The sequence below is a fragment of the Schistocerca serialis genome, chromosome 9 (genome assembly GCF_023864345.2).
Source record: "Schistocerca serialis cubense isolate TAMUIC-IGC-003099 chromosome 9, iqSchSeri2.2, whole genome shotgun sequence".
NCBI classification, from domain to species: Eukaryota; Metazoa; Arthropoda; class Insecta; order Orthoptera; family Acrididae; genus Schistocerca; species Schistocerca serialis.
In genome coordinates this window covers 491,278,387-491,294,651 of record NC_064646.1, presented here as the reverse complement: position 1 = coordinate 491,294,651, position 16,265 = coordinate 491,278,387, and the positions used below count along the sequence as shown (strand labels likewise).

Sequence of the window (16,265 nt, the reverse complement as noted above, 5' to 3'; positions counted from 1 at the left end):
GGACAGCTGATATGGTAGTCATTCCAATATAGAAAGGTGTTCAATGACTGCAGCAGAGCTGGTAAATGATGTGGCTGCTTTCACAGGTGGTCCAGTCCCTGATAGTGTTGGATAAACCTGTGACAGGACTGGAATAGGAAGTGCTGGGTGGGTGTATTGGGCAGTTTTTGCACCTAGGTCTTGCACATACATATGATCCTTGTGTCAAGGGGTCGGGATTGGGAGTGGCATAGGGATGTTGTGGAGGTTGGGTGACAGAACACCAAATTAGGAGATGTGAGAAGTATCTTGGGTAGGGTATCTGTGAGCAGTCAGATATAGATTGTTCCCATGTTCTGTGCTTTAGTGGGCTCCATGTTAATTCTGGTATATAAAAAAACTTGTGATAAATAATTATTACTTAGCAACATCTTTGTGCAGAGAATATAAAAAAAGAGGTGGTGTTGGCATCTATGTTAATAATACTGTCACATTTAGAGCAACTGATATGCAAAAATACTGTTTAGAACAACATTTGGAAGTATTGGCCATAGAATTGTCTTCCAATAATCTTCATACATCAGTAGTGACAGTATACAGAGCATCTTCAAGGAATTTTAGTCCATTTATAGAAGAGTTAGATGTTTTCTTAACATACATATTCAAACACAGAAGAGATATGGTAGTGGTTGGAAGATTCAATGTAAACTTTCTAACAAATTGCAGAGACAAACCAGACCTAGAAAATTTGATTATTATTATTATCTTCACTTTCTCAGACGTTAAGTCCGGTTAAAAATGGAGTGATGCGGACCTTGATCAAGCGTCACTTCCTTTTAACTGTACGGTATGTGTTATATTGCATTTAGGAACTTTCGGGTAATTGAACATGTATCAATAATTACGGATTTCTGTAGTTGTATATATATGTTTGGATGTAGCTGTATTGCATTGATGTACTGGTGGATATTGTGTGGTATGACTCCTGTAGTTGATAGTATAATTGGTATGATGTCAACTTTATCCTGATGCCACATGTCTTTGACTTCCTCAGCCAGTTGGATGTATTTTTCAATTTTTTCTCCTGTTTTCTTTTGTATATTTGTTGTATTGGGTATGGATATTTCGATTAGTTGTGTTAATTTCTTCTTTTTATTGGTGAGTATGATGTCAGGTTTGTTATGTGGCGTTGTTTTATCTGTTATAATGGTTCTGTTCCAGTATAATTTGTATTCATCGTTCTCCAGTATATTTTGTGGTGTATACTTGTATGTAGGAACGTGTTGTTTTAAAAGTTTATGTTGTAAGGCAAGCTGTTGATGTATTATTTTTGCGACATTGTCATGTCTTCTGGGGTATTCTGTATTTGCTAGTATTGTACATCCGCTTGTGATGTGATCTACTGTTTCTATTTGTTGTTTACAAAATCTGCATTTATCCGTTGTGGTATTGGGATCTTTAATAATATGCTTGCTGTAATACCTGGTGTTTATTGTTTGATCCTGTATTGCAATCATGAATCCTTCTGTCTCACTGTATATATTGCCTTTTCTTAGCCATGTGTTGGATGCGTCTTGATCGATGTGTGGCTGTGTTAGATGATACGGGTGCTTGCCATGAAGTGTTTTCTTTTTCCAATTTACTTTCTTCGTATCTGTTGATGTTATGTGATCTAAAGGGTTGTAGAAGTGGTTATGAAATTGCAGTGGTGTAGCCGATGTATTTATATGAGTGATTGCCTTGTGTATTTTGCTTGTTTCTGCTCGTTCTAGAAAGAATTTTCTTAAATTGTCTACCTGTCCATAATGTAGGTTTTTTATGTCGATAAATCCCCTTCCTCCTTCCTTTCTGCTTAATGTGAATCTTTCTGTTGCTGAATGTATGTGATGTATTCTATATTTGTGGCATTGTGATCGTGTAAGTGTATTGAGTGCTTCTAGGTCTGTGTTACTCCATTTCACCACTCCAAATGAGTAGGTCAATATTGGTATGGCATAAGTATTTATAGCTTTTGTCTTGTTTCTTGCTGTCAATTCTGTTTTCAGTATTTTTGTTAGTATTTGTCTATATTTTTCTTTTAGTTCTTCTTTAATATTTGTATTATCTATTCCTATTTTTTGTCTGTATCCTAGATATTTATAGGCATCCATTTTTTCCATCGCTTCTATGCAGTCGCTGTGGTTATCCAATATGTAATCTTCTTGTTTAGTGTGATTTCCCTTGACTATGCTATTTTTCTTACATTTGTCTGTTCCAAAAGCCATACTTGTATCATTGCTGAATCCTTCTGTTATCTTTAGTAATTGGTTGAGTTGTTGATTTGTTGCTGCCAGTAGTTTTAGATCATCCATGTATAGCAAATGTGTGATTTTGTGTGGGTATGTTCCAGTAATATTGTATCCATAATTTGTATTATTTAGCATGTTGGATAGTGGGTTCAGAGCAAGGCAGAACCAGAAAGGACTTAATGAGTCTCCTTGGTATATTCCACGCTTAATCTGTATTGGCTGTGATGTGATATTATTTGAATTTGTTTGGATATTAAGTGTGGTTTTCCAATTTTTCATTACTATGTTTAGGAACTGTATCAATTTAGGATCTACTTTGTATATTTCCAATATTTGTAGTAACCATGAGTGGGGTACACTATCAAAAGCTTTTTGGTAATCAATGTATGCGTAGTGTAGCGACCTTTGTTTAGTTTTAGCTTGATATGTCACCTCTGTATCTATTATCAGTTGCTCTTTACATCCTCGTGCTCCTGTGCAACAGCCTTTTTGTTCTTCATTTATAATTTTGTTCTGTGTTGTATGTGTCATTAATTTCTGTTTAATGGCTGAAGTTAATATTTTGTATATTGTTGGTAGGCATGTTATGGGGCGATATTTAGCTGGGTTCGCTGTGTCTGCTTGATCTTTAGGTTTCAGGTATGTTATTCCGTGTGTAAGTGTACCAGGGAATGTGTATGGGTCTGCAATGTAACTGTTAAATAATTTAGTTAGATGTGAATGTGTTGAGGTGAACTTCTTTAACCAGAAATTTGCTATTTTATTATTATTATTATTATTATTATTATTTCTATTTTTCTCAGACCTTAGGCCTGGTTAAAAATGGAAAGTGACACGGACCTTGATCAAGCGTGACTTCTTTTTAACTGTACGGTATATGTTACATTGTATTTAGGAACTTTCGGGTTATTGAACACGTATCAATAATTACGGATTTCTGTAGTTGTATATATTAAAAGGCCTTTTAATATGTCTGCTTATGTCTGTATATGTGTGGATGGATGTGTGTGTGTGTGTGTGTGTGTGTGTTGTGTATGATTGTGTTGATAGTTGTTGTTGTTGTTTCGACTTGTGGGTTATTTGGTGGTCTATGCATGTATGTCTGTATTTGTGTCTTTGTATTCTATACATGTCAACTGAAATTTTTCTTCTATATCTAACATGTGTGTCACTTCATGTTCTATTTGTGCTTGTTCTGGTGGCTGTCTTAAGATTTCGTTTTCCTCTGATTGTTTAATTGATGCGTTTTGTTCTTTGTTTGTTTTCTCTGGGACGTTTGAGTCCATTACTGTATTTTCTTCTTCTTCTAATTGCACATTATTTTGTTCCAGTATTTGTTGTACTTGTTGTTTGATGTTTTCTAATTCTGACTGGGGTATCCTGTTATATAGTTATTATTATTATTATTATTATTTTGGTTTACGGGATGCTGAACAGCATGGTTATCAGTGCCCGTAAAATTCCCAATTCCAAATTCCAGTCTCGCCATTTTCCTGAATGATGATAGAATGACGAGGACAACACAAAGATGCAGTCCCCGTTCAGAGAAAACCACCTAGCTGGCTGGGGATCAAACCCAGGACCCTGTGATCCACAGGCAGTAACACTAACCAATAGACCATGAGCTGCAGGAGGTTGGAGATCTGTGCATAATTTAGATAATGCCAATTCCATCTTTTTATTACTGAATAGACACTGATATTTGAAAATACCTTCCCAAAAAGAATACACAAACTCCAAACCAAAAAACTCACCAAGAAGCCCTAGATAACCACTGGTATTAAGATTTCATGCAAAAGGAAATAAGAAGTATACATCAACTAAAAAAAATTTAGACATCCCCAACCAGTTAAATCACGATAAGAAGTATTGTAAAATTTTAAGTAAATTTTTTTCAGAAGTCAAAAAGTTCATATCTTTGCTCCAAAATTAATAAATCTAGTAACAAAATCATAACTGTATGGGAAGAGATAATGAGTGAAACTGGTGCAAAACATTGTTCTCAACAATGAAGGTAAACATGTACATACTCAAGAGATCATGGCAAAAAACTGTATGGACTCTTTATGTGTTGATGAGAGAATGGGACACAATGGCTCCTTAGAAAGGGTCATATAAATACTGAAAGATAATTTCCCAATTACTTTGGAGCAGATATGTATAGCCCCTATAACAGTATAGGAAGTAAGGAAAGACATAATATCTTTAAGAAGTGAAAATTCAACTGGCATTGACAATATTTCCGGCAAACTGCTAAAAGCCTGCTGTAATCAGTTTTTTTTAAAACCTAGTTCTTATCTTCAATGTCCCTCTCAAACTAGGTTCTTCCCTGACAAGATGACGTATGCTATTTTAAAGTCCCTCTACAAAAAACATCCTCTCTCTTTTTGACTGCATTTTCTAAAGTCCTCAAAAAATTAATATATGCCTGGATAGCTAATCACCAAAAAGACTTTGCAATAATTAGTAAAAACCAATCTGGATTCAGAGAGGTACCTCCACAACTGAAGCTATATTTTCATTTACCAATAACATTTTAGAATGCCTTTAAAAGATGATATTGCCTGTTGGCATATTTTGCGACTTGTCTAAGGCCTCTGACTGTGTCGATCACAGAATACTTATACAGAAAGTATGTCACTGTGGAATCTAAGGACAAATGGGCACCTAGTTCAACTACTATCTACAGAACAGACAACAGAAAATAGTGCTAGTTTGTAACAACATGCAGGTAGGAGGGGTAGAGTCTGACTGGGAAACAGTTCATTAGGGAGTTCCAGAAGGTTCTGTCTTTGGTCAACTGCTATTTCTCATGTAGTGGTGTGATCAAAAAGTAATTGGAATTTTTTACCTTCATGGACTTTATACAAATGAATTTCAATTTTTTTAAATATCTTGTTGGTACACATGTTCCAATGTAATTTTGCATTTTCAGCTATTTTGAATATTTAGTTTCCTGTTGATAGCCAAAAAGGTTACACATGTGAATCTTTACTTCCGAAAAAGTTGGATCAAAGAATTTCCTGTAAATTTTGGTTGGAAAATAGAATAAAGTGCAGCACCGCATTCAAAATGTTGGCTGTCACTTTTGGCAATTCTACTATGAGTAAGACAAGAGTTTACAAGTGGTATGAATGTTTCAAAGAGGGTCAAGAAAACGAAGACGACAACTGCCCTGGGCACCCTAGCACATCAGTTACTGATTACAATGTGGAAGAAGCAATGGTTCTGGTTTATCACCATCAGAGAGGTTCCTGATAATGTCAGCATATCCTCTGCCTCAGCCAAGCAATTTTTTTGGACGTCGTTTGCATGAAACATGTAGCAGCAAAGTTTGTTCTGCAATTATTGAATTTTGATCAAAAATGACATCACATAGACATCACTCAAGAATTGCTGAATGATGTCGACAATGATCCAGAACATCTAAAGGAGGTCATCACAGGTGAAGAAACACGGGTATTTGGCATGATGTCGAAACCAAGGCCCAATCACCACAATGGAAACTGCCTGAAGAGCCAAGAACGAAAAAAAAGAAGAAGAAGAAGAAGACTCAGCCAACTTTAAAATTAATGCATGTTTATTTACACAAAATCAAAGATCATTATTTTCCATTTTAGTTAAAGTTATTTGTGAAAAATAATGTCAAGGTGATGTCCATCATTTCAAATGCAGGACTCAAGTCTCTTCTCAAAATCCTCCATCACATGGATTAAAATCTCTGCAGGGATGGCAGGAACTTCTTGAATGATTGCATTCTTCAACTCGTCCAAATTTCGTGGTTTGTGGTTATAGACACAGTTCTTAAGGTACCCCAACAGAAAAGAGTCACATACTGACAAGTCGGGAGACCTGGAAGGCCAAGGAACATTGCCAAAATGTGAGATAATCCGGCCAGGAAACACGCGTCTAAGAACTGTCATTGAAGTGTTTGCGGTATGCGATGTTGCCCCATCCAGCTGGAACCAAACGCGTCTTAAAGGAATTCGTTGTCTTCTTAGTTCTTGTTTCGAGAATGTTCCAAACATACAAATGTGATGAACCAAATTAACAGTAACTGTGGCCCCATTCTCTTCAAAAAAAATAAGGTCCAATAATGCCAATAGAGCCAAGAGCACACCAGACTTACTTTTTCTGAGTGTAGAGGACGCTGGTGGATAAGGTGTGGGTGCTCTGGAGCCCAGGAATGTAGGTTTTGCTTATTCACGGTCCCGTTTAAACAAAAATGAGCTTCATCGTTCATCAATAAAATTTCATTTTCATTCGATCCCAAAATCACTTGCATTCTGTAAGCGAAGTCTTCTCGTACAGCAAAATCAGTTCCTTAAGTTGTTGGACAATGAGCATTTTGTAGGGATGGAATTTTGATTATTTATGCAAAATTCATCTAACCGATTCACAATTGATTTGTTCCTCACTAGCATGATGTCTAGCTGACCGTCCTGGGCTTCTGACTGCCGCTTGCCTTACCCTTTCAACATTTTCTGGTGTCTTTACTCTGCGACTCGGGCCAGGATGCTTCTTATCCAGTATGTTTGCAGTTGATCTGAAGTTTTCCACCCATCTGAGGATTGTGTTACAGCTTGGAACAGCTCCATGTCGACCGACACTAAACCGCGCACGGAACAATCGCTGCATAGCAATAATAGACTCCCAACTTTTCACGAAACTGTCATAGACGAACACTCGACGTTGCAAGTCCCACTGCTCCATAGTGGCTGAGTAAATGAAATGGCGTCTTATGTGGATCAGAACTATCCCCACCATGACCACCTCCCACCACTGTACTACGCAGTTCAAAACCGTCCGTCTCCCGTGCGTCACCCTGTACTCACCATTCATGAGTGGGTACTGTTCGAGCAATTAATTATCGTGTTCTTGCGTTATAACGCACTTCATACATTAACAACCGACCACTGTCCTCAAAGAAAGCAAGCACTGATGACAAGTATTGCAATAGACAATAAAATATCCAACAACCTAGGGTCAGCCTCAGCAAGACCAATTATATTGATTACTATTCTAAAAAAAGAAGCTCACTAGAGATAAACATTGTACATGAGTGCCAACAGATACATAGGGTGCATTGTTCCAAATTCTTAAGTGTCCAGACAGCTAACAGGCTTCACTGGGAATTCAACACCCACCAAATATCCAGCAACATTTGCCATCTGGATAATTGCCAGAACCAGAGATATACATTTCTCAAAGTCTGCCTACTTCTATTTGCTTATGTGTCATGGAATAATCTTCTGCGAAAATTCAATGATGTCTGAAAAAGTCTTCGCAAGTCAGAAAAACTTTGTCCAAATTGTGTGTGGAGCGACTCTAAGAAACCCATGTTGTAATCTTTTTAAGCAAATATGAATACTAATTGCTTCCTCACAATATTGCTTTTAAATCATGACATTCATGCTTCACAATCCTCTTTAATTTGAAATGAATGAGTCATACCATCATCATAACACAACAAGGAACTGTGAAATACACTGTGACCTGAAAAATTTTACCGATTCAGAAAGGTGTAAAATACATTAGCACAAAAATCTTCAAGTCACTTCCAAGTAATTTTGTGTGTCAATGAGGTGGTAATACCTATTTAAAAGCAGTCTAAAAGAGTTCTTGCTTGAAAAAGTATTTTTATTCTCTACATGAATTCTTTAGCAGAGATAAATAAGATTATTTCCCATATATCTCTGTGATTCCTGCTGTAATGCACCTTGCTGCTTTAATCATATTAATCTGAGTTCTGTAAGTCAAGAATGTGATCTTTTTTACTGCACCAATTAAATAGTAGATATTAGTGACTTACCTTACAACTGCTGTCATTGTAGCAGTACCACCGTCCATTTGGATTGCACGCATATGACACATAATGGCCACCTCCTAGGATGCCTGAATGTGACTAGAAGAAGAAAAAGTTAATTTTACGGTCAAATGTACTGAAATTAAAAAATGCATATACAAAATAAATCTTGTTACAGCACTGTTGAAAAAAAAAAAAAAAAAAACTAACTTGACAACATTTTGCTGTCTGACCTGCAGTCAATAACTTCAGTCCTTTGGCTAGGTACATCTTTATGGCTTAATTGACAATATTACACAATCACAAACAGTGGCATAAGATAAAAGACAGTCATCAATATTATTAAAACTTGGAATATGAAACAAACAGAACTTGCAAAAAACTCACAGCATCTGTGCGTGCCATTCGGCCATTCGCCTTCCCTACCACAGTCCTCACATGCTATTTACATGTGATATTGCTTCGCAACGTTACACCCAGATTTTTAAACGACATGACTGTGACAAGTAGGACACTACTAATGCTGCATCCAAACATTACAGGTTTGTTTTTTGTACTCATCCACATTAACTTACATTGTTCTACATTTGAGCCAGCTGCCATTGATCACCCTGACTAGAAATTTTGACTCTTTCGTCTTTTTTCAACCTTCAGTCACTTTTCTTCGACACCTTCCTGCAGATCATCTATGTGTATAGAAAATAGCAACGGTCCTACGGCACATTCCTGGGGCACTCCTGATGTTACCCCTGTCTCCAATGAACACTCGCCGTTGAGGACAGCACACTGTGTTCTATTACTTAATAAGTCTGGTTAATAGACTGATCTGGCGCTTTAACATTAGCCACAATGATCTCACTCTGTTGGTGTTGCAAAAGGCTGAAAGCAAGAACAAACTACAGCCATTATATTTCCCCGATGGCAGGGAAGGACAAAATATTATGAAGGTGAAATATTGTGGTTCTCCGAGTGGGAACTATTCACATGGATCTTATTATCAAGAAAAACAGTCTGGCATTCTACAGGTCAGAGTGAGGAAGGTTACATCCCATAATCAGACAGATATGTTAGAGAATTTAAAAAGAGAAATGGGTGGGCTAAGGAAATCAGTGAAGTACAATGGCAGGAAGAACAAAGTTCTGACAGGGGAGTACACAGTTACAAACACAACATCAGAAAGTAGTAATGCAGGAGTAGATCTAATGATGAGTAAGAAAATAGGAATGTGAGTGAGCTAACATGAACAGCACAGCACTGTCAACACAATTTCATAGCCAAGACAGAGACAAAGCCAAAACCCACCACAGTAGTACAGGTTTATATGCCTACTAGCTCCACAGATGATGATGAGACTGAAATAGGGTATGATGAGATAAAAGAAATTAATCAGGTAGTTAAGGAAGACAAAAGTATAGCTCTGATGGGGACGGGACTTCAATAGCAGGCTTACAAAAATGTGAAAAGGAAAAAAGAGCAGGCGTACATAAACTGGAGGAAAGGACTGTAACAGTAAGCCACCTAGTAGAATTTTGCACAGAGCACAAATTAATTGTTGCTAGGACTTGTTTTAAAAATTGTGAAAGAAGGCTGTATATGTCAAGGATGCTTGGAGACACCGTAAGGTTTCAGATACATTTTATAGTGATAAGACACATATTTTGAAGCCAGATTTTAAACAGAAAAATATTTCCAGAGTTGGATGTGGATTCTGGATACAATTCCTTTGGTTATGAACTGCAGATTGAAACTGAAGAAAAAGCATAAAAATTAGACTTCTAGGTGGTGGACCTGGATAAAATGACAGAATAAGAAGTGTCCAAGAGTTTCAAATGGAGCATCAGGCAATGATTAACTGAAGAAAGGGAAAAGGAATATCGCACAAGATGACTGCATAGCTTTGAGAGAGAAAATTATGAACGCAGCAAGAGTCAAATAGGCCTGGTAGAAACCCTAGAATAACAAATGAGACATTGGAGTTGGAAGGAGGAGAAAATACAGTTACTGAATTATATGAAAAAAATGTAAATTAGTGACAAACTATGGCATGCACAAGCTTTATTCAACATGTAAACATCATTACAGATATTTGGATTTAGGTTATGAACATGTTTGATATGCCTGCCACAATGGCAATGATGTGGCGCAGACAAATAGTGAAATTCTGCATGACCCATTGAAGTGTCAGAACATCGATGCAGTTGATGAACTCCAGATGACTGTTTTCTGGTCAGCAATGGTTTTCGGGTTATTGCTACAAACCTTGTCTTTAATGTAGCTCCACAAGATGAGTTGCATGTGTTCAGATCCGGAGTAAATGGTGGCCAATCAAGGACCATGCCAGTGGCCTCTGAGTACCCCAGAGTCAGAATGTGGTCCCCAAAGTGCTCCTCCAGGACGTCATACACTCTCCTGCTTCAATAGGGTCGAGCTACATCTTGCATGAACCACATTTTGTCAAAACCAGGGTCACTATGGATAATGAGGATGAAATCTTCTTCCAAAATCTTCATGTACCATTTGGTAGTCACCATGCTATCAAGGAATATTGCATTGATTATTCAATGACTGGCCATTGCACACCTCATAGTCAGCCACTGAGGGTGAAGAGACTTCTCAATCACAAAATGTGGCCTCTCAGTCCCCCATAAGCGCCAATTTTGCTTATTGATGAACCCATCCAAATGAAAGTGGGCTTCGTTGCTAAACCAAACCATGCATGTGCATACTAATTCCCATCATGGGCCATGGCCAACTATGTAGTTTGAACCTCCTAACGCAAACCGTTCAGAAGTTATGACCATTTTATTTCAATAATTGTCACCCTGTACAAAACTGCAACAAATAAAGCAGACAAGAGGAAATGCAGATATATAAAAAATGAGATTGATAGAAAATGCAAAATGGCAAAACAGGAATGGCACAAAAAAGCAAAACAGAAACTGCCTGAAGAGAAATTAAAGCTGTAGAATCACAAACAACTAGGGGAAACACAGACACTGTCTACGGAAAATTGACAACATTTGGAGGGAAAACATGCTCCTGTACAAATACTAAGAAATCAGATGGCAACCAGCACTAGGCAAAGAAGGGAAGCTGAAACATGGAAGGAATACATAAGAAGGTGCAGGATGGAACAACAACAAAAATATAGAAAGGATAGAATGCTACCCATAGCTACATATATAGAAGGCATTGAATTGCAGAAAAAACATCTGGAGAAGGTAGTAGCCTGCTCTGTGTGTGTGTGTGTGTGTGTGTGTGTGTGTGTGTGTGTGTTACTTCTGATGAAGGATGATCCCAAAAGCTGAACATTTCTAGCTCACCCCCCACCCCCAATGAACCATGGACCTTGCCGTTGGTGGGGAGGCTTGCGTGCCTCAGCGATACAGATGGCCGTACCATAGGTGCAACCACAACGGAGGGGTATCTGTTGAGAGCCCAGACAAACGTGGTTCCTGAAGAGGGGCAGCAGCCTTTTCAGTAGTTGCAGGGGCAACAGTCCGGATGATTGACTGATCTGGCCTTGTAACATTACCCAAAACGGCCTTGCTGTGCTGGTACTGTGAACGGCTGAAAGCAAGGGGAAACTACAGCCATAATTTTTCCCGAGGCCATGCAGCTTTACTGTATGATTAAATGATGATGGCGTCCTCTCGGGTAAAATATTCCGGAGGTAAAATAGTCCCCCATTCGGATCTCCGGGTGGAGACTACTCAAGAGGACGTCGTTATCAGGAGAAAGAAAACTGGTGTTCTACGGATCGGAGCGTGTAATGTCAGATCCCTTAATCGGGCAGGTAGGTTAGAAAATTTAAAAAGGGAAATGGATAGGTTAAAGTTAGACATAGTGGGAATTAGTGAAGTTCGGTGGCAGGAGGAACAAGACTTTTGGTCAGGTGATTACAGGGTTATAAATACAAAATCAAATAGAGGTAATGCAGGGGTAGGTTTAATAATGAATAAAAAAAAATAGGAGTGCGGGTTAGCTACTACAAACAGCATAGTGAACGCATTATTGTGGCCAAGATAGACACAAAGCCCATGCCTACTACAGTAGTACAAGTTTATATGCCAACTAGCTCTGCAGATGATGAGGAAATTGATGAAATCTATGACGAGATAAAAGAAATTATTCAGGTAGTGAAGGGAGACGAAAATTTAATAGTCATGGGTGACTGGAATTCGTCAGTAGGAAAAGGGAGAGAAGGAAACATAGTAGGTGAGTATGGATTGAGGGGAAAAAATGAAAGAGGAAGCCGCCTTGTAGAATTTTGCACAGAGCATAACTTAATCATAGCTAACACTTGGTTCAAGAATTATAAAAGAAGGTTGTATATCTGGAAGAATCCTGGAGATACTAAAAGGTATCAGATAGATTATATAATGGTAAGACAGAGACTTAGGAACCAGGTTTTAAATTGTAAGACATTTCCAGGGGCAGATGTGGATTCTGACCACAATCTATTGGTTATGAACTGCAGATTGAAACTGAAGAAACTGAAGAAAGGTGGGAATTTAATGAGATGGGACCTGGATAAACTGAAAGAACCAGAGGTTGTACAGAGTTTCAGGGAGAGCGTAAGGGAACAATTGACAGGAATGGGGGAAAGAAATACAGTAGAAGAAGAATGGGTAGCTTTGAGGTATGAAGTAGTGAAGGCAGCAGACGATCAAGTAGGTAAAAAGACGAGGGCTAATAGAAATCCTTGGATAACAGAAGAAATATTTAATTTAATTGATGAAAGGAGAAAATATAAAAATGCAGTGAATGAAGCAGGCAAAAAGGAATACAAATGTCTCAAAAATGAGATCGACAGGAAGTGCAAAATGGCTAAGCAGGGATGGCTAGAGGACAAATGTAAGGATGTAGAGGCTTGTCTCACTAGGGGTCAGATAGATACTGCCTACAGGAAAATTAAAGAGACCTTTGGAGAGAAGAGAACCACTTGTATGAATATCAAGAGCTCAGATGGCAACCCAGTTCTAAGCAAAGAAGGGAAGGCAGAAAGGTGGAAGGAGTATATAGACGGTTTATACAAGGGCGATGTACTTGAGGACAATATTATGGAAATGGAAGAGGATGTAGATGAAGATGAAATGGGAGATATGATACTGCGTGAAGAGTTTGACAGAGCACTGAAAGACCTGAGTCGAAACAAGGCCCCGGGAGTAGACAACATTCCATTAGAACTACTGGTGGCTTTGGGAGAGCCAGTCATGACAAAACTATACCATCTGGTGAGCAAGGTGTATGAGACAGGCGAAATACCCTCAGACTTCAAGAAGAATATAGTAATTCCAATCCCAAAGAAAGCAGGTGTTGACAGATGTGAAAATTACCGAACTATCAGTTTAATAAGTCACAGCTGCAAAATACTAACGCAAATTCTTTACAGACGAATGGAAAAACTGGTAGAAGCAGACCTCGGGGAAGATGAGTTTGGATTCCGTAGAAATGTTGGAACACGTGAGGCAATACTAACCTTACAACTTATCTTAGAAGAAAGATTAAGAAAAGGCAAACCTACGTTTCTAGCATTTGTAGACTTAGAGAAAGCTTTTGACAATGTTAACTGAAATACTCTCTTTCAAATTCTGAAGGTGGCAGGGGTAAAATACAGGGAGCGAAAGGCTATTTACAATTTGTACAGAAACCAGATGGCAGTTATAAGAGTCTAGGGGCATGAAAGGGAAGCAGTGGTTGGGAAAGGAGTGAGACAGGGTTGTAGCCTCTCCCCGACGTTATTCAATCTGTATATTGAGCAAGCAGTAAAGGAAACAAAAGAAAAATTCGGAGTAGGTATTAAAATTCATGAGGAAGAAATAAAAACTTCGAGGTTCACCGATGACATTGTAATTCTGTCAGAGACAGCAAAGGACTTGGAAGAACAGTTGAACGGAATGGACAGTGTCTTGAAAGGAGGATATAAGATGAACATCAAAAAAAGCAAAACGAGGAATATGGAATGTAGTCAAATTAAATCGGGTGATGCTGAGGGAATTAGCTTAGGAAATGAGACACTTAAAGTAGTAAAGGAGTTTTGCTATTTAGGGAGTAAAATAACTGATGATGGTCGAAGTAGAGAGGATATAAAATGTAGACTGGCAATGGCAAGGAAATCGTTTCTGAAGAAGAGAAATTTGTTAACATCGAGTATAGACTTAAGTGGCAGGAAGTCGTTTCTGAAAGTATTTGTATGGAGTGTAGCCATGTATGGAAGTGAAACATGGACGATAACTAGTTTGGACAAGAAGAGAATAGAAGCTTTCGAAATGTGGTGCTACAGAAGAATGCTGAAGGTAAGGTGGGTAGATCACGTAACTAATGAGGAGGTATTGAATAGGATTGGGGGGCACAACTTGACTAGAAGAAGGGATCGGTTGGTAGGACATGTTTTGAGGCATCAAGAGATCACCAATTTAGTATTGGAGGGCAGTGTGGAGGATAAAAATCGTAGAGGGAGACCAAGAGATGAATACACTAAGCAGATTCAGAAGGATGTAGGTTGCAGTAGGTACTGGGAGATGATGAAGCTTGCACAGGACAGAGTAGCATGGAGAGCTGCATCAAACCAGTCTCAGGACTGAAGACCACAACAACAACAACACCCCACCCCCCTCCTCTCCTCTCCGCCACCCCCTTCAGTGTGCTTGTCTGTGACACACCTTGGTGGGCAGCAATCTATCCTTTCCATATTGTTGAAACCAACTTCAAGATAACATTATGGAAAAGGAAGCGATAGTTGGTTGGTTGGCTGGATGGTTGGGGGGGGGGGGGGGGCCAACAGTGAGGTCATCAGATTAGATAAGGACAGAAAAGGAAAGGAAGTTGGCTGTGGCCTTTCAAAGGGACCATTGCAGCATTTGCCTGAAGGAATTTAGGAAAATCACAGAAGACATAAATAATGGTGGCTGGACACAGGTTTGAACCATCATCCTCCCTAATGCAAGTCCAGTATGGTAACCACTGCACCACCTCACTAAGTACAAGGGAAGTGGAAGTAGATGATATACGAGATACGATACCATGAGAAGAACTGAAAGAGAACTGGAAGACCAAAATCGAAATAAAGCACCTGGTGTTGAAACATTCACGTGGAAATATTGAGCTTTTAGGAGAACATATCATGAGAAAACTATTGTATCTCATATGTAAGATATATGAGAGAACAAAATACCTTCAGACTACAAGAAGGCAATAATTCCAATTCCAAAAAACGCAAGGACTAACAAGTGTCAATATTACAAAACCATTAGCTTAATAGTTCCTATTTGTAAAAGACTGGCAAAAATATGTACACGAGAATGGAACAACTGTTTGAAGCTGACCTTGGGAAAGAACAGTTTGGGTTTCAGAGAACTATGTAAGGCAATACTGACTCTACAATTAATCATAAAGATAGTTTAAAGAAAGAAAACCCTAAGCTTATAGAATTTGTAGAATTAGAGAAAGCTTTCTAACAGTGTTGATGTAGTATATTACTGAAAATTTGAAGGTTGTAAGGATAAAATACAAAAACTGAAGGATGTGAAAGTGAAGCTGTGGTTGAAGAAGGGAGTGAGACAAGATAGTAATACATCACCAATGATATTCAACCTGTAACACCAAGCAAGCGGTGAAGGAAACAGAGGACAAATTGGGAAAGGGAATTAAATTTCACCAAGAAGAAATGAAAACTTTGAAGTTTGCCAATAACACTGTAATTCTTCAGAGACGACAAAGGAGTTGGAAGATCAGTTGGACTGCAGATAGGATAATGAAAAGAGGTTATAACATGGCTATTAACAAAAGTGAAGCAAGGATAATGGAATTTAACTGAATCAGAGCGGACTTCAATGTGAGATGCTTTTAATGGCTACCACGGCGAAACTATCTCGAAACCTGACTAAACACAGTTTTCTGAAACTACTTCACCAAAGAACATATTCCAGAATTCAAATCAAGAACAGCTGTCAACATGAGTAACTTATAAGTAGATATCCTCATTTTAGCAAAGCACTGAATAAAATCTAATTTGTCATGGGCGATGGGAACACGATTTTAGGGGAGGAAGTACAAAGATATTGTTACAGGGGAACATGGGCTTGGCAATACGAACAAGAGAGGGGAAAGGCCGAGTTCCGCCACAAATATCAGTTATTAAAAGCAAATACTTAGTTGAAGAATCACAAGGGGAGGAGGTACACTTGGAA

At 38.4% G+C, this 16,265-nt stretch overlaps 1 protein-coding gene across 1 annotated transcript in view; it reads right to left on the bottom strand.

The window, feature by feature from the left end:
• The window catches only part of LOC126418980 (ubiquitin carboxyl-terminal hydrolase 32), a 245,455-nt gene that overhangs the window by 12,184 nt on the left and 217,006 nt on the right, over nucleotides 1-16,265 (bottom strand). The window contains exon 29 of the mRNA XM_050086028.1: nucleotides 8,080-8,172. Within this exon, the coding sequence (XP_049941985.1) occupies nucleotides 8,080-8,172 (93 nt within the window). The remainder of the gene's footprint in view (nucleotides 1-8,079; nucleotides 8,173-16,265) is intronic.